Genomic DNA, 20082 nt, shown 5'->3' with positions numbered 1-20082 from the left:
GACCTTGTTGCATTACTCATGACAATTCTGTGTGGCCATCATTCATCCCTTGCCACAATACTGTCATGTACATGAATTTGGGAACATCAAGATCTTGGGAATACGTAGGACAGAAAGATCAGTTGTCCTGCTCAAAGGCAACATATCTGTGCCCAAGGAAACAAGAGTGTCCTTCATTCAAAGATAACCAACTTCCTTGCACAAAATGTTGACTATTCCAGGGCTTGACCTTGAATACTGTCATCTTGACAGGTTGATCCTAGTCAAACAGTACTGCAACACTGCATCTGTATTATTGTAAGACTGTCAACCTAATACATTTTACCTTGACTGACAATACTGTAAAAACTGTTGAACATTACAGGGTTTTAGCATAACTGACAATTTTGTAATACTTACGACTATTACAGTATTTTAACATGGCTGAGAATACTGTAGTATTGTTGAACGTGAGTGAGTGAGTGAGTGAGTGAGTGAGTGAGTGAGTGAGTGAGTGAGTGAGTGAGTGAGTGAGTGAGTGAGTGAGTGAGTGAGTGAGTGAGTGACTGTCTTTAGTTTTATGGCACACTCAGAAATATGGCTGCAGTCCATAAATAAAAATTGAGTCTTGACCAGACAATTAGTGCACCACGACAACTGGGACACAGTGCTGAAGCAATGATAATGATAATGACAATGAATATACACTGCATGGTTTCAAGAAAGTACTTGCTTAACTGCACTGAAGATGAAAGTAGGAACAGCCTACGAGAGGGATAATTTGAACATGTGCAGGGGATAAAATATCCCACTGCCCGACACCCGGGACAAGTCAATTTTCATTTCTGGCAAACAAATAATGGTATCTTACTTGTCCATAGACTAATTGATGATTTCCATTTATGGTTTCAAACTGCAAATAAACTTGGATTATATTGCATATCTGTTCATAATGCAGCTACTACATTTCACGATAATAATAATTTAGAGCTATCGTTCTTTGAAATTTATCACTCTTCGATAAATAGTCCAGTAAACATTAATATCAAACACTGTGTCATAAAATCAGGGCAAGTGGAAACTTAGTCAGGACAAGTTACTTTCTTCAAGTCACTTGCCCAGTGGCAAGTGGCTTTTAAAAAACAAAAATTTTGAACCCCTCATATGGGGTTTGGGGGCTTTTTTGAAAGTGTCTTTACAATTGATTTCTCTAGTAGTGATAGGGAGGTTGTTGAGGAAACAGCATAGATATTGACAATATTAAGGGAATTCTCCTTAGCAGTTGATGAACGTTCCCCAACCTCCAAAGTCAAACTCACCAAAGAGCCTAAACCAGAGCAATAAACCACAGCAACTAGTACACGCCAAGTTGAACCCAACTAATAAAATCGTGGATTTAAAAGAGTGTAAACCTCACCCAACAGCAGAGCAAAACGAGTATATCATTATATAAATCTTGAAAACACACAAGGAATATTCCATAGCAACAAGCACACCTTCCAAGTGAAACCCACTTTTGACATCCCAAAGACCCAAAACCTCACACAACAGCAGGGCGGAGCAAGTGAGTCGGTTTTCAAACATAGAGGGAATTCTCCATAGCAACTAGTATATCCCAAGTGAAACTAACCACTGACATCCAAAAGACCTCAAATCTCACACAACAGATTGTTAGAGCAAGGGAGTCAGTATATCAATCTTGAAAACAGAGGGAATTCTCTACAGCAACAGGTACACTTCCCAACCACTGACATCCCAAAGGGCCTAAACCACAGCAACTAGTACATCAAAAGTGATAGTATAGATCTTCACAATATGAATGGAATTCTCCATAGCAACTAGTACACTTCCCAAATGAACCCACCACTTACATCCCACAGAGCTAAAGCTCACACAACAGCAGGGCGGCCAGAGTGAGTGAGTGAGTCAGTATACAGATCTTGCAGATAAGAAGGGGATTACTAAGCCAGTGCTTACAGCTCACAGTGGACTACATGGAGCCACACCCAACAAGCTGTCCGCGACATCTTCAGGGAGCATGCAGCCACCACCACAAGCCTGTATTGATCTGTAATGGCTCAACTGCTTCATGCAGTGTTCTGGGCTGCCCGGCTGACTGGCTGTTGGCTGGCCAGCCGGCCGGCAGGCAGTGTTATTATCAATGCTTGTTGTGGGATGAATGACCGGCAAGGCAACCAGTGGGTCACATACAGTCTGTTCACTGCCGTCAGCTCCAGTTTTACTATCTTAACTCCAGCAGTAGGCTGAGAGCTGGTGGGTTTTTTTGAGAACTGCAGTTTTTGAGAATACAGTTTAACTATCCTAATGCCAGCAGTAGACTGAGGAAGCTGGCTGTTTTTTAAGGACTGCGGTTTTTGAAAATGAACACCTTTCTGGACAATTCAGTCTTATGGTCTGTTCACTGCTGTCAGTTCCATTTTTTTTCTATTTTAACTCCAGTGTCTCTACATTCCCTGCCTTCAGCTCCAGTTTTACAAAGTTGACCATTGTGGGTATGAACACCAATCTTGTAAATGTTGTTCTTTGACATCTATGCTGTAGAACATATGTGTGTCTATCAATGAACCAGAGCAGTCCGATCCTTATGTTCATTAAATGTGAGCAATTAACTATAGACAACTCTGTGTTCCCTTAAAGACCACACCCACAATTATTGTGCCAAATTTGTGACAGAGAATCTCACCCTAGTGTCTACTAATATCAATTATATCAACACAAGTTGATAAAGTAACAAATATCTGAGGCTAGCTGAGGTTATCTTCACCTTTATCAACAAGTGCTGATGTAACTGATATCAGTTGACATGAGGGTGAGATTCTATTTATCATCCAAGATGATTCTTCATAAGTTTTCAGTGAAAAATGTGCATCTCTGAACAAAGTACTGCCATTCAATTTGCAGTGCAGCAATGTCATAGCATTGTGACATCATCAAGTTATGACGTCATAGCATTGTCACATCACAGTGCAATATCTACTGTCAAAACGATATCTCCTAGGAGGTATTGTCTGATCTCACACAAGGGATATCTCCTGTGGATATCACAGTTTTGGATGATAAAAAGCATATTGTAATTATAACTAATGAGCATGCAACTCCCAAAGTTTTCCTCCCGATCACAAGGCTGGTTAGATGTGAAACTTGCTGTCCCTGACCAAAACTCAATGCCCAAAAAGTATTGTCATATACTTGTCTAAATTTTTACCTGACCATCTGGAAGGTGAATTTGAGAATGTGGTAGTCTGCGTTGAAAACATTTTGGTATTTTAAACACCAATAACAATTATCAAGAACTTACAGATCACCATAACATGTCATTACTTTATAAAACATTTTTATTTCTTGCTTTGCAGGTCAAGATTTTTCACCATCGAACAGCTTCAGTGTTATTGTCCTTGATGCACCAATACATTAAACTAGACACACCCAATGCCCATAGTTTGTACTGGACCTCTTTACAGCCATACCCTAATCTAGCCCAGTTAGTATTTTGGAATATAACTGACGTAAAAAATTAGTACAGACCTTTCCAAAGAATTCGCGTATTATACAGATGTTCTAAGAACTTGTTACAAACATCTATTCTCATTTTCATTAAGATTTTATTAAATATCTTCTAGATTTATTAGTCATTTTAGTACTTGTAGGAAGACAATTTTTTAACAAAGATGGCTGGGGATTTAACAGGACATACAGTATTGACAAGTCACTCAGTAGCAGATGCAAAGCGCCTTGAAGAAGCAGTGAGTGAGTGAGTGAGTTCAGTGTTACGCCGCACTCAGCAATGTTCCAGCTACATGGCAGCAGTCTTTAAATAATTGAGTCTGGACAAGACAATCTAGTGATCAACAGCATAAGCATCGATCTCTGCTTATATAAGGTAATGACCAAGTTGCACCAGCAAAATTCCAGATGCAAAATTGTGTGCCAAAACGTTATAGGTGTAGGTGCATATTTCTGTGATGTAGTACACATGACACCATAGCAACACAGAGGCACAGCTGAACCCTTTTTAAAAGAGCTGTCATAGCGGTGGCATGTCTATGAAGAGAAAGGAGCTGACACATCTGTGCTTATGGTGTCAGATTTGTTGATATAATTCTCAAAAATTGGCTTACACTATGTGCAAGTGAAGTTAGACTCTCTAGTAGGTTGCACTTCATAATAGTGCACTGAACCAGTGCAAGTAACAAAGCACAGCGTTTCATTTAATATGCATACAACCTTGGAATACAAATAAATAATGTAATTTGAAACTATGATCATTTGCTAAACAACTTTTATTTAAACAAGAATAAAATTCTGCGATTTAAATTTGGCAGGGTAAACTCAACAGGATTTACATTCTTCATTTCACTGTATCAATTTACTCTTTTACTGAATATGAAATTCATAGAAAGATACAGACTGCAGACAGAATCCTATAAAATACTGATACATTACATGTTGGGATATTTATATGTTCTTGTGCTGAAGTAAGCCTAACCTGTTGAACTAGTCCATCCAGTGCACTTGAGGTAAGGGACAGGGGATGATTAGCTGTGCACTGGACCATGTATATTGTTGTTTTGGCATGTAGAAGTTTTGGCAGGACACTATTTATTATGCACATGAAAACTGTCATCGATGTTAATTCTACATAAATTGCTGTGTGAAACAACATTAATTTAAACTTCAGGGCATAGAGAATCTCACTCAAGTCTACAACTGATACCAAATACATCAACACCAGTTGATAAAGTAACAAATATCCGAGGCTTGAGCAGGTGATTTTCTATTCATATGCCAAAATCATTCTTCCTTAGTTTTCAATGAAAAGTGTACATCTCTGAACACAGCACTGGCAGTGCAACGATGTCAGTGCAACGATTTGCAGTGCAACGATGTCAAAACATTGTGACGGCATACAGTTCATGACATCATAGCATTGTCAGGGCACTGTGCAAAATCTACTGTCAAAGCGAGATATCACGTGATCTCACACAAGCGAGATTTCCTGAGTTCTGGAATATAAAATGTTTTGTGGCTAATCCAAACTTAAACATGTCACCACTCGTCAGTTATGTGAAATATGTAGTCTTCCTTCATGTTGTTTGAGGGAAAAGCACATTTTCACTCTCCGCCACTATCTCACACTGATAACTGATCAACATACAGTAAACGATCATCGGTCTATTTTCGTAGTGTCTCATCTGCCAAGGGAGGCAACACTATATTGCGAGGACTGAACAAACATGTAACAAAATACCAACCTCACATTTAAAGCCTTATTTTAAAAATATTTCACAGTAGAGGCAAATGAGGCACTACATTGCTTTCAAAGCACAACATGCACGTACAGTGATTGTAAAAATGGATCTTAATGAGATCAGGTTCTGTGGTAGATCGGTTTACAAAACAATACTGCTTCTTTGACCTCCATTCTGCCTGAACACATGACACCTAGCACTTAACCGTAAGAGACAGCTTCCTATTGCCACTTCTAACTTGAAGCACTACACAGACATGTACATCACAGATCATCACAGATCATGTTTACGTGTGGTACACTCTTACCACTGTATAGTGCGTATTGCTACACAAGGCCACAGGTCCGTTTCGGATCATTTTAGTTTGGTACATGAGAGCCTACTTCCTGGAAAATAGCGACTGTCCACCAAAATGAGCGAGTGGGCGAGTGAAAATTATTTTTACCGTACTTTCAGCAATATTCCAGCTATATGGCAGCAGTCTGTAAAGAATCAAGTCTGGACCAGACAATCCAGTGATCAACAGCATAAGCATCGATCTCTGCAGGTGAGAACCAATGACGTGTGTCAACCAAGTCAGCAAGTCTGACCACCTGATCCTGTTAGTTGTCTCTTACAACAAAAATAATCCCCTTTCGTGGCAAGCACGGGTTTCTGAAGGCCTATTCTATCCTGGATTCGTCTAACAATAAAATGCATAGATTCTGACAAAATGATTCAATTTCCAGATATTTTAGGAAAGGTTTAATATTATTATGGTTTTGATATTTGAATACCTATTCAAATTACTTCCAAACAGCAGGAACTAATTCTGGCTCCTACTCAAGTAGTTTAGTACACTGAAATAAGGCAAAATGAGATTGGTTATGGTCAGCTAATTATCCAATAAGCTTTATTGTTTATAGACATCACCATGTTGACAATGGATTTTGCATCAAAAGGGCAGACTCTGAGAGTTACATGAAATTGGATGTTTAACATTGTTTGAAGAATCAAAAATGATCGAACTGAGGGTCCAATACAGAAAATCAAACCGTTATGATACCATAAACCTTTTTCCAAATTACATGACATCAGCTGAATGAGTGAGAAAACAGCTCTTGATTGAAGGTATGAAAGGAGACAAACCTAGAACCATCACTGCCACAAACCAGGATTCAAACACACTACGACAGGTTTTTGGTGTGCATAAGGGCTTTATCGATGTGAATTGTGAGTGAGTACGGTTCTACACCACCTCTTGCAGTATTCCAGCAATCCAGAAATGGGCTTCTGACATTGTACCCATGTGGGGAGTCAAACCCGCGTTATCATCATCACAAGCTGAATAACCACTGGTCTACCTCACCGCCCGGAAAAGCTTAAGACAAGCAGCAGTTGAAGATTCTTTTTCACAAAAAGTTCAAAAGGGGCACATTTTTTTAACTGTTACAGATATGATATTTTCGAGTCAGCAAACTGACGAGTGACACTCAAGTACTCAAGTGTAGTGATTGACAGTAGTTGACAGCATTATCTTCTCATCACTGTCATAGATACACTTATCAGTCTCCACTTCCTGGTTGACTATCACAATGCAAGACATCATCATCTACTGTTATCAAAAGATCATAGGTACTAAGATAGTTTGTCATGAATACATCCATGAATACATCCATCCAGGAGAGGTGGGACAGCATTGTGTTCATAACGCCAAAAAACCAGGGCCCTTATTCTCGAAAACCTTCGTAGCCCTAAGAATTCTTAACTTTGATCATAGTCTATGTGTTAAGAATAGGCTTAAGAAGTTCGTAGGGCTACGAATGTTTCGAGAATAGCTAGCCAGGTTTGATTCCCCACATGGGTAAAAGATGTGAAGCTGTTTCAGCAGTCCGCATTTCCCATCGATCCATAACAAGACCTGTGTAACACAATATTACCTGTGGGAAATAACCTCTGGCCTACTAGTTCGTGGCTAGTACACATCTAGTCGGGCCAGTAACTTTCGGGCATAGCCAGCCTGACTGGCTTGGAAAACTTTGCTACCATTACAAAGAAACATATGAAAGTCGTATCTCATACGGCATTCAAAGACACACCATTTTCCAGGGATTTACTTGGGCTGAAATACTGTGATTTTCTTGTATCAATTCCTATAAAAATCCACGCAACTGTATCTGCAGTGACTTAAAATCACATTCAGCCTACCTGTACGACTAGAAACAACAAAGTGTTAAAATCTATCTTACTGAAAAAGGCTTTGTCGTTACTTTGTACTGTGAAAGAAATTACTGTTGTTTTTTTACCTATTATTAAGTTTCAAAACAACTTCCAGTATGGAACTTTGAACACTGCTACACAGTGCTTTACAAAACAAGCTGCACTGCAAGGAGTATGGTGCACTCACAGTACTGTGTTGTTTATGCACTGTGTAATGCTGTACAGAGTATGTTTTCGGAATTTGTGTTCTTAACATCCTGCCTCCAAAAACATGTATGCTAATGAAAACATCTCATGCAACATGAAAATTTTTAAGGACTACTTGGATTGCGAACAGTTAATCTCATAAGATAAGAAAAAATCGCATGTTTTTGGTCCTATGTGTGACCTTGTCTTGTATCTTTTCAGAGTCAGGTGTGTCCCTGTTTTCTTTGTTGTTTAATGCCTGAGGTTGACACTGTGAGCAACAGTACGATAATGACATCAATGAAGTCCTCCAGTATGACTGAGCGAGCTTAGTTTCACGCCACACTCAGCAATCCAGACAATCCAGTGATCAACATCATGAGCATGTATCTGTGCCACTGAGAACCGGTGACAGAGACATCTGACGACCCGATTACATCAGTCACCTCATGCAGAAAGCATAGCCTTTTGTCTACCCCGGATCTTCACGAATGAAGACCATATCCATTAAGTTGACAAAAGGAACAACTTTTTTTATCTGAGTGTACGATTGAGTGAGTGAGTGAGTTCAGTTTTACGCCACACTCAGCAATATTCAAGCTATATGGCGGCTGTCTGTAAATAATCGAGTCGGGACCAGACAATCCCATGATCAACAACATGAGCATCGATCTGCACAATTGGGAACCGATGACATGTGCCAACCAAGTCAGCCAGTCTGACCACCCGATCCCGTTAGTAGCCTCTTACAACAAACATTGTCGCCTTTTATGGCAAGCATGGGTTGCTGAAGGCCTATTCTACCCAGGGCCTTCACGGGTATCTGAGTGTATGAGAAAGACATTTTTATAATATATCACACTAAAATTGGTTTGCAAAACTCAGCAGCGAGTGAGTTTGGTATTGCGTCGTTTTTACCATTATTCCAACAATACAATACCAGCGGACCCCAGAAATTAGTTTCACACTTTGTACCCACGCAGGGAACTTCAGAGTGACATGCATCAAAATTTCCAACATGGCATCACTAGAATTGTCATCAAACAATAAGTTCCAGGCTCCCGATCCACAAAGCATTGGTAGCACTACGAAATTCGTAAACCTATACTTAACTACAGAGTTAAGAATGGTCGTGATGTTACAAACGCTTTGTGGATTGGGATCCTGATGCAAAAATATATGCCAAGAAAATTATGTCCACCAAACAGCAATTTACCTCTAACTGGAAAACAACATAATTTAGGCTACTGCCATGTAGCACAATTTAAATTCTCGAAAATAGCTTGATGGTGAACTTGCCACATTAAATTTGATGACAATTTTAAAATACTGTGTCCACATCAACAAGTGAGTAAGGGAGTTTAGTTTTGTGTCTCACTTAATATTTTGGCTATATGGCAGTGGTCTGTAAATAATTAGGCCTGGATCAGACAATCTAGTGATCAACAGCATGACCATCTGTCTACACAACTGGGATACGATGACGCATCTAACAAGTCAGCAAGCCTAACCACCCAAGCTGTTGGAGATCATTCAACCAATCTTTTTACTCTTCATTACGATCTTTTCACACTGACAGAAACTGATCTATTCCATTTTTTAAAATTTGATGTGATTTCCCATGAGAAATAATGAACAAAACTGTTGAACCATGATCAAACACATTCCAAGTAGTTGGTGCCATGTGCACTGACATCTTGCCGCTGGACAACTTGCCACATATTACACTATGTTCACGTACATGATATGAACCACTCAGACCTGACGCCTCCTTTTCGTAGGTTGTGTAACTGGTAACATGTCACTACACGCATATACATTATATCAATCAATCAGACAATATACACACATACATATACTAACCAATCAGACAGCATGTGAGGAAACAAGACAGAAATCAAAACAAGGAAGTCAACAACGCTGCTTACATTTAGATATAACAAACTGTAGCAATCTTTACACAATCCCTGCAGATACAGCTTGAGAAATTTACAAATTTACAAAGATTCCATAGTCCCTGATTTGTAGTAGTTTCATGAAAACCAGTAAATGGTAAGTTTACAATGTTTCTGGTGGCAAGTGAATTCTGTATTAATAATTAAGTAAATCTACAAATGTTAATTTGGAGCAATGAAGTACAAACAGGACCAGTAATTACTGTCAACTCACTGGTCCTGTGGTCTAGTGGAAACTTTTGAAAGGTTTCTTTCTCTGCAGTTAGAAAAGACCTTCAGCAACCCTTGCTTGATGTGAAAGGCAACCATACTTGTCGTAAGAGGCGACTAATGGGACCGGGTGGTCAGGCTGGCTGACTTGGTTGACACATCATCGATTCCCAATTTGTGCAGATCGATGTTGATGCTACTGATCACAGGACTGTCTGGTCCAGACTCGATTATTTACATACCGCCGCCATATAGACTGAATATTGCCGAGTGCAACGTTACTCTGCTGTTTGAACTTTCCTAATGATTTTCGTACAGTTTAAGTTACAACTACCTTCATTTGAATGAACCACACTTGCAATGTTTCAACCTTCAGGAAGAATTTGTTTTAATTTTTAGAGATTTAATCAACACCTGCTAAATTTAAGATCATGAGGACTTGGTGCATTTGTTCAATAATGTGGTCAACAATTACGTAAATTAATTACAATTACATAAAAGCATTTTTCGCACCTCGGAGAAACAGCAAAGGATACTGTGGTTAATCGTTTTCAACAGTTTCACAACTACTGTAGGAGGAATGCAAAAAGTGATGTAGGTGTCACATGTTTACCACAAACAAAGATATAAGTTTGATGAACAGAAATGAAACTTGGGCAAACCAAGAACTGATTTTAGGTGTTTATACGACATTTACGAGTGAGCGATGAAGTGAGTGAGTGAGTTTAGTTTTACGCCGCACTTAGCAATATTACAGCTATATGGCGACGGTCTGTAAATAATCGAGTCTGGACCAGACAATCCAGTGATCAACAACATGAGCATCGATCTGCGCAATTGGGAACCGATGACACGCATCAACCAAGTCAGCGAGCCTGACCACCCGATCCCGTTAGTCGCCTCTTACGACAAGCATAGTCACCTTTTATGGCAAGCATGGGTTGCTGAAGGCCTATTCTACCCCAGGACCTTCACGGGTCCGATGGAGTAAGCAAGAGAGTGAGAAAGGGAGTGAGAAAGGGAGATGGAATATTCCAGCAACACCACAGTTGGGAGCACCAGAAATCAACTCAATGCATGGTGTCCATATGGGGAATTAAACATGGGAGTTCAACTTGACAAGCAAATGCTTTAACCACTAGGCTACCCCACTGACTCTCTGTTCCACACAATCCATCTGTCTAGTAAAGGTTAAAAGTGACTTCACCCCATGTTTGTAAACGTCTGACAAGATTAAAGTTGACATTGAAGATTCTCACTTTTTAAACATCTCTCTTCAATGCAATTCAAAGACTTTATACGATTACAATCGGGATGGAATCTTATTCTGAATATCAACAAAAGGGTCAATCAATCCTAACACTTAACATTGCTGGTGCATGGTGGCAGTAATACTTGAGCCTGGACCAACCAATCTAGTGATTGACATTATCTGCAATGTAACAATGAAGCAACAACCAAGTGATAATTCAACTGGCTGAATAAATATGGACGGATTTCACCTTAGAACTGGGCCCAGACAGAGTGGATGGGATTGGATGGGTGGGTGAGCGACAGTGACGGCTTTGCGGTGTTTTTAGCAATATTCCAGCAATATCGCACCAGAACGGGGCTTCACACCATAGCCATGTGGGGAATTGAACCTGGGTGTGGGGAATTGAACCTGGGTCTTTGGTGTGATGAGCCAACACTGTAACCACTAGGCCATTGTTTGACCTGTTTACACCAGGGTAGCACTGTTGTGATTGATGTATGAAATGAAACACAAGATTACTTCCACACCATTAAATTCCATTCAATACTTTATATGTACTCTTAACTTTTCCCAGTACTCTTATATTGAAGAAATAAGGTGTACGTACTCCTCATGTTGAAAAATTATCTGGAGCCCTGGTAACTCATGCTTGTTGTAAGAGGTGAGGAATAGGATTCGAAGGTCTGGCTCAATGACTTGGTTGACACGTGTCATTGTATTTCAGTTGTGTAGATTGATGCTCATTATGTTGATCACTGGATTGCCTGGTTCTGACTTGACCATCTACATACCCCTGCGACATTGCTCACTCATTCACTCCTGGCATGAATCCCCATTCTGAGTGGTAGTAATATAACAATATTATACACTTACACAAGGCTATTAACATGACAAAGTCCACTTGTCAGATCTTTGAAATGCTACTCTTAATTTCATTGCTCTGTTTTCAAGCTCCACTAAATAATGATCCCGCTAGAGATCAGCCTCTTAATAAACAGTTCTGAACAAGACAATCAGGTGACTGATGCGCTGAGCAACAATCCATGCAAATGAATTCAGTTTTAAACCACTTCCGACAATACCATCAGGGAACAAAACATTCAAGCTATGTGGGGGAATCAAACCCTGGGTCTTTGGCATGACAAGAAAATGCTTTGACCACTGAGCTACCACACCAGCAAAGGACAGGACAAGTTGGTGGGATCAAACCACTCGCCAAATGGCCTGTATCAGCTTCAAATACATGAAATCTTCCTTGTTCAGACAAGGTTAGCTGCCTTTGTGATGGGCATTAACATGGGTGTATTTCATAACCATTGCATACTGTCACGGTCTTTGCTACAGAACTACCTCCTGAGCCCCTCCCCCACCAACCACCACCAATTCTAAACTACAAAGAGAAGAGCATACACTGTCATAAAGGTTGACTTCGTGCACATTTTTGGTTATTATTCTGTATTCCAACAATGCCAGGCTGAGTAAGTTAGTTCAGTTTTACACCACACTCTGCAATATTCTATCCATATGGCGGCGATATGTAAATAATTGAGTCTGGACCAGACAACCCTGTGCTCAACAGCATGAGCATCGATCTGCTCCACTGGGAACAGATGACGTGTCAACCAAGTCAGCAAACCTGACCGCCCGATCCCGCTAGTCACCTCTTACCACAAACATGTTGCCTCTTACGACAAGCATGAGTTGCTGAAGGCCTATTCTACTCCAGATCTTCACAGGTAACCAGTGATGACAGAAATGGTCTTCTCGCATTGTACCCATGTGGAAAATCAAATCCAGGTGATTGGCTTGACAAGTGAGCACTTCAACCACTAAGTGACTTCACAGTGCTTCATAAAGAAAGAAGATTCCCAATTCAAAATCTCTGCTAACACATTCTTCCAACTTGATAAGTTGGTTACCTAAGTTTCAAAATAAACTGGTAAACACATATTTAAGTGATGACTGACCATTCTAACCATTTACAGATGTAATCCATTTTTTCACCACCAGATAAATTGGTTTGTTGTCTTCCGCCACTTTCAGAAATATCCCAGCAATATCAAGGCAGGAGAACATCAGAACCTGGCTTCACACATAGTACCCATGTAGGAAATAGAACCCGGGTACAATAGGCTACCCCACTGCCTCTACAATCAGAGACAGAATGCTTCTGTCCAGTTTACTTGTAATTGTTATTGCTGAGTGCGGTATAAAACAACAACCAATATATCCAATCATGATATTATTTCACTCACTTGAAATCTGAAGCGTGAACTCCACTTCATTGGAAAATCATACTTGTTCAAGCATTTTCAAAGGCAAGAAAAATACATGTTGGAAACGTAAGATATGGTTCAATACGAAAACATTCTGCCAGATCTTGCCCTCTGTATGTACCTAATTTCCACAGTGAAAAACATCTGTAACATTCAAATTGCTTGTTACGAGAGTAGGGATTGGAAATATATGGACAATTTTCATCCCATGGTATTTTCACATCCTCTGTACATCCTTGGTGGTAGGGGGGACAAGGGAGGTCAAGTTAGAACCCCCTTCCCTTACCATCAATATGTAGCGAAGTAGCAAAGTTGGCAACTCTCAACAATGGTTATTTCGCGAAAACAATTATATTCTGTACTTATGAAGAAATGTAAAAAGTGTCTTTTTCTCACACCATGGTCACTGAAGACTACCATGAAAACAAAATTCTAACAATTGTTGGGGGATAAATTCTTACTGCTATGAACACCCAAAATCATTCTTGAACAAAATCCTTCCACAGACAGTACAGTTCTGATATCTGCAAATCTATATAAGGTTTCAGACCAAACAGAGAGTGGAGTCTGCTTTGCAAATGGAACACAAAATCATGTCACTTTTGTCGAATCCAAAATACCCCCACACAGGATGATATGGGGGGCACAGCCCCACACAATAATCTTTCCCTGGTAAAATATACTAATAAAACATTTTATTTACACTCATCAAATAATTTACATAAATAATTTGCAAAAATAGACGATTTATTAATGCTGGCTTCCAAGCAGCCATGACAGTACTGCAGCAAGTCGGTGTTCACGCTTTGGTGTACATTTGACAACTGTCAAAACAAACGGGTGTTGCACACCCTAAGTCAACGGGCACCTGCACTGGTGAAGATGGTAAACGGAATATTTTGGCTGCAAATCCCTAAGTGTACCTTTACTTCATGATCTGAAGGCCCTATTGGCGGAAGATGCCACTTTGTACTGCTTGTCTTGGATTTTCAACTCCGAACAAAAGTAGACTCTCTTAACCCCTCGCACAAGAAATATTACATATAAACAGCGTTATATTTCAACTAGGGTGCACCTGCACGCGCTATACCCCATCTGCATGTGCACAGCCATCGAGGAATATAGATCGTTCTAAATGAATTATATATGCATCAATGTTCCGTATAAATCCAACATGGCGTCCTACGCTAAACTTCAAGCCAAACCAACTGCCGGCAAAGGATATTTTACACCAAAATAAAGCTGCAAACGTCTCTTGCGTTCGCATACTACCTTAATTCCTACAGTGCATAGACGCATTCAACATAATAATGCCAAAATGGCTCTAAACATTTAATTATTGGCCAGCATGGCTGCTTGGTAAGCCTTACATTCAAAGACAGACGTTTACTTCAGGAGCAAAAACACATGTATTATGTAGTCAAAATGAAGCATTTCTGGAGAAAATACTTACCTAATAGAAGCAACTTCAACTCGCGTCTAGCATCCCGCTTGTCCTTGCGAAGCTGGCGTTCAATTTCTTGGTTGATTCGCTTCTGCTCTTTCAATTCCTCTGTTAGACAGCACGCCATTTTGACGAGGAGATTGTCGTTCTCGCTCGCCAGTCAATAGTTGTCGCTCGGTCCTTCCGTCCGGCGAAGCAGTCCAGAATCACTACTGTCCCCCCTTCCGTCCCCCAATTCCTCTCAATAAGCGTCGGGGGCACGGTCCCAGTTTCAACTTGTCTTACTCCGAGCGAATTGTTCAAAATTCGCAAATTCAGCTTCGACTATAGAGTCATACGGTTAACATTAGGGTGTGGTAGCGAAGGGGGGTTTCCAATTGTAAAACTTTCCTGTCGGTAAGAAATAAAAACGCATGTAATACAATACCACATATGCATTTGATAAAAGAAAGACCGATGAATGAAAATACCCGAATATACATTTGAGAAACCTTACCTTGAAAAGCACACGAACGCGCAATAATGCGCAGGTTGATGTACGTTCAATTGACGGAACAGCCAGAAAAGCAGAAATTATGGGATAGCACTGACTATGAGGCTGCGGTCCCGCATAATGAGGCTATGTTCTCATTACTCGAAGCCGGTATCGCCCGATGCTTCGGCTACCGTTACGAAAGTATGGCAACATATTCACTTCGCACGCTGAAATCATTTTTGCGTAAGAATTGAAGCCATTGCTGAAATACAGGTGTACGGGGCAATATTATGTCTTACAAGCAGCCATGAATTTCTCAAAATTATTTATTCTTACGAATGAAAATAATGAGTTTATGAATGAACCCTATACAAATATAATACATCTTAACATTTTTACGTTTTAAAATTTTCAATACTAAAATTGAACTTTATTTAAAGTAGTTAGAGTTTTTAGAACAAAATTTCAGAAATCAAGAAGGCGAATCAATTCATAAGGATTGTTAATGCGCTAAGCATGACGTCTAAGAAAAAATAAGCGTGCATAAATTATTACTTTCGTCAACTAGTAAATGGGTTTAGAAATACAAGCTACTTATTTCGGTTTAATATAGCCAAATATATAACCGGTATATAGCAAATATGTACATTGTATAAAAAAAACCTAATGTGTTATCAATAAATACTACATTTTGTAACTCAATGATTGTTGTGTTCCGAACATCTACAGCAATTACATGAAACACGAAACAACATTGTTTTAACGTGAATCCGAGCGTATCACGTGAAATGGTGTATATATGGGATTATGCACGACTCTTGGGTCTCGCAAGTTAGACCGTCACAAGGTTATTACTTTTTTGTGGTATAAACGATATTAACGAAAGTTAAGGGCACCCGAAGTCAATTACTTAAATTCCTATAATTCATAATTGAGGGTTTGAGTGATTTCGTCGCCCAACATGAGGTGAGAACAATGTCAGGTAAACCTTCCCCTAGCTACATCATTTGAACCTAGCCTTGCGTTTAAAGCGTTCGCCGAAGATCCAGGTTCAATTCCCCGTATGGGTACAATATGTGAAGCTCCCGCCATAATATTGCAGAAGTACTAAAAAAACGGCTTAAAACAAAACTCACCCACTCAAGTATTATGGCGGAAGACTAGTGATTTTATCCGTTATGGGATTCGAACAGGCATCATACATGTTGGGCAAACATTCCCCCAGGGCCAATATTTGAACACAAAGAGTGAGTGAGTTTATGTCACTGGCAATATTACGTCGACACCGTGACGAGAACAATGTATACATTAAACCAGTATTAATCTTGAGGACTTGTTGCTCACTTGCCAACATGCATAGATAACCGCCTCAGCCCACGTTGGGGAATGCACGTGAAAACCATGCTCACGGTTCGCCCCCTCAATGTAAACATGACAACCACTCCCGCACGAGGGCACTTACATGCAAACGGTAAATGCGTATTTCGCATGCAGGTGTGTTATACTGCTCGTGCACCACATGAGCTGGGTGACAAGTCGACGCGAACAGGATGGACACCCGGGAGTTTTGTTTCTTTTTTTTTTCAGTCGGAAACGTTATGTTTATTCCTGTTCTTTTAAAATTGACATAAGCAGCGCCTGTCTCCTACTAACGAAACAAATTTAGATTGTTTGGATCAGTGTCAGTACTTATATAGTTGACTGTACTATGTCAAGGGTCAGTACACGTATTGAGTTAAGAGCCTGGCGGAAGAATAATGTTTTTTTGTTTTTTGGGACTTTTTATATATTGGGGTTGTTTTTTTTGTTTGTTTGTTTTTGTTTGTTTTTTTCAGGGACCGTTCACATTTATGGCTGGGACGGTGATGGTCACATTGCACACAGAATTTAGGTAGGGGTCATTCACTTCATTGTACATACTGCTCCATGTAAATCATTATCAGCCCCAAGCCATGAATTATGAACGGACCCTTACGCCGTGGATTGTATTCTTCACGAGAACACACGCGCGCGCGCTCACACAATAATATATATTAGCATTTCTTCTTTATCTATAGATTATTTCGATTATTTATTGCCTCAGTGAAAGCAGTCACTTGACCTTTTCAACACATAAATGCTCCTCTTAAATAACCATACGTCATGGTCAGCTCATGAGATGCGTTTCTTCTGACCCGCGAAGATCAGAGTCAGAACTGATCTTCAGCCACCCATGCTTTTCGTAAGAGGCGACTAACGGGATCGGGTGGCCAAAGTACTCGCTGATATGGTTGACACGTCATCGTATCCATTTTAGTTGTCGATACCAATGTTGTCAATCACTGGATTTTCAAGACTACAAACTTCCTAACACAGCGGAAGACATCACTAAACATTAAACAACGAACACTCAGAGATATTATTGGTTATGGGGATCATTGTATGCATAATTTGTCAAAAAAGGTTAATGTATGTAGATGTTTGCAGGGGATACCTGAAAGTCCAGTATGGCAGTAAGTATAGAAGGAATAGTGCTTAAAAATTTCCGGATGTATCTTTGCGATATTTATGACGGAGACATGCAAATCCGTCAAGTACTAAAATGCGGAAGTAAGGGCTACCTTCGATCATCGTCAGTTCTACAGGAATGTAAGTCAATCATCTGGTCTTTCTCTAGTACGGCCTCACGGTCTGTTTGATAACGCGTGAGTTCGGAGTTCGGAAGGATGGCATTTCAACCGCGAGAACATATTAGCCGATGGTAATTTTTGTTACCCTGCCTGCAGTCCCATGTTTTAAAGGCGCATTTATACCAAGATTTGTATTTTGTACATGTAGCTTATTAACAATAACAGCATTGTTCACAGTGGATATAGCATAGATTCAGCAGATTATTTTCACATCGGAAATAACTTCTAGCAAATCTTTGATGCGCTCGTTTGGTTAAATTCGCCTGCTATAACATGCCATCGTCGTTCGTTCTGTTTGGAGTGAATGAGTGAGTTTTGTATTAAGGTTTTTCTAGTGATTTTTGCAGCAATATCAGGGCGGGGGAGGCACTGAATCAGTGTACCAATGTGGGGAATCAAACCCACGTCCTCGGCATGACGAGAGGAGGCTCTAACCCACTCAGCCACCGAGTCGTTTTTTAACGCCACACTTAGTCATATTCCAGACATGTGACGTCAACTTGTACAAAATCGAGTCTAGACCAGACAATCCAGTGATTGGTAAGATTCTCACTGTTAAACGCCGCGCTCTGACGTATGGTCAAGCAAGTCTGACCCCTAATTATATCAAGTTTTTCTACCAGTATAGTAGGGGCATTTTTAAGCCGGAACTTCCTCTCTCCAATGTTTGGACCACTTGTTTAGACACATGACTTCAATATAACGCTCATACGAGACACAGGATAAATCACAACACATACTTACTGCGTGCAAGATTTCAAGGTCCACGTCCAACAGAAATATTCCCCCGGGCAGTCTTCTTCAACCCAGGAATTACCTAATCCTTAACATGAGTTTGCTATTGTCCGTTACGAACTGTTCACCGTGTTCAACATACCTGGACTTACTTGTTGCGTGTCATGGAGAGCACGAGACGACGACCGCTCGTCAACTGTCACAAGTGATGTCTATTGCAGCACTGTGTTCATTACATCCCCGCTTTGATGTGCCGCGCCCTGTAGCCGCGTGCAGCACGTGCATCACTGACCTACAGATGAACGGCTCATAAGTTTATACCTCACATAATCGATGTGCTGGTGATGCCAAGCCTTGTCTATTGGTATTCTGGATGTGTTAATTACTTATGTACAATGGGCGAGGCTCGATCGTCGGCTTGTATATTTCAGTAGATTTCATCCGTCAGCTGACGTTCACTACACTGCACAACGTTTCAGGGATGTCTCAACGTTAATTTCGTGATTTCACGACAAATGCTGGAAATATAATTTACATATTTTCAGGGAGGCGACGTAACGACCAATCTCTTTAACCACCTACTGAGCTATTCTTACGCCCTATGGCATGTACAAATACACGTAAATATAACCGAAATAGAACAGTACAAACCAATGGACGATAGCGTGACCATTGAAGTTATCGAAATGCGAAAGCCCAACAGCTGTCAGCTGTCAAGAGACATAACATGTTGTTTGACGCCGCAGTATAACCTACTAACCTTTTCATGACGACCTTTAAGTTGCAACCTGTGAAGGTACCGGGGTAGAATAGGCCTTCAGCAACCCATGCCTGCCATAAAAGGCAACTAAACTTGTAAGAGCCGACTAACCGTATCGGGTGGTCAGACTGGCTGACTTGGTTGACACATATCATCGGTTCCCAATTGCGCAGATCGATGCTCATGCTGTTGGTCACAGGATTGTCTGGTCCAGAATCGATTATTTACAGACAGCCGCTACATGGCTGGGATATTGCCGAATGCGGCGTAAAACTAAACACACCCTCACCTTGAAGTTGCCATATCATCATAATATCACCGAACCACTTCGTCCTGATTGAGCGGAATGTGACCATTTCGATGTTGTAGCGCATACAACGACTGCCATGGCAGCGGACGGTCGATTGTTCGATTCCAAGTCTGGAATGGTTAAAACGTTCGCTCGTTACACTGAAGACTCGATTCCCCTAATGGGTTCAACGTGTGAAGCCCATTTCAGATGCCCCTTGTTGTGATATTGCTGAAATATTGCTAAAAGCGGCATAAAACGATACTCACTCACTCGATCCCTAGTCACCCTCTGCCAGTGCTGTTACCCTGCCTGGCGCTGGGAATTAAGGGGAGGTAAAAAGACCTGAGGGGACCCCACTTAGCTATCGTTCACATAAA

At 40.5% G+C, this 20082-nt stretch overlaps 1 protein-coding gene across 2 annotated transcripts in view; it reads right to left on the bottom strand.

Annotated features, from left to right (window-relative positions):
- LOC137259941 (guanine nucleotide-binding protein G(q) subunit alpha) overlaps window positions 1-18942 on the bottom strand; it is a 38405-nt gene extending 19463 nt beyond the window's left edge. Inside the window, exons 1-2 of one of the 2 annotated variants that reach the window (XM_067797596.1) lie at window positions 18796-18942; window positions 14784-15164 (exon numbers count right to left, since the gene is read on the bottom strand). In XM_067797596.1, the coding sequence (XP_067653697.1) occupies window positions 14784-14901 (118 nt within the window). In that variant the 5' untranslated portion in view covers window positions 14902-15164; window positions 18796-18942. Of the gene's footprint in view, window positions 1-14783; window positions 15165-15270; window positions 15335-18795 lie in introns of those variants that run through there. The other variant, XM_067797595.1, reaches the window with a different exon arrangement.
- Window positions 18943-20082: the final 1140 nt, after the last annotated feature.

Source organism: Haliotis asinina, chromosome 13 (assembly GCF_037392515.1).
Source record: "Haliotis asinina isolate JCU_RB_2024 chromosome 13, JCU_Hal_asi_v2, whole genome shotgun sequence".
Classification (NCBI taxonomy): Eukaryota; Metazoa; Mollusca; class Gastropoda; order Lepetellida; family Haliotidae; genus Haliotis; species Haliotis asinina.
The sequence above is the reverse complement of the archived record's forward strand: the minus strand, read 5'-3'. Positions and strand labels throughout refer to the sequence as shown.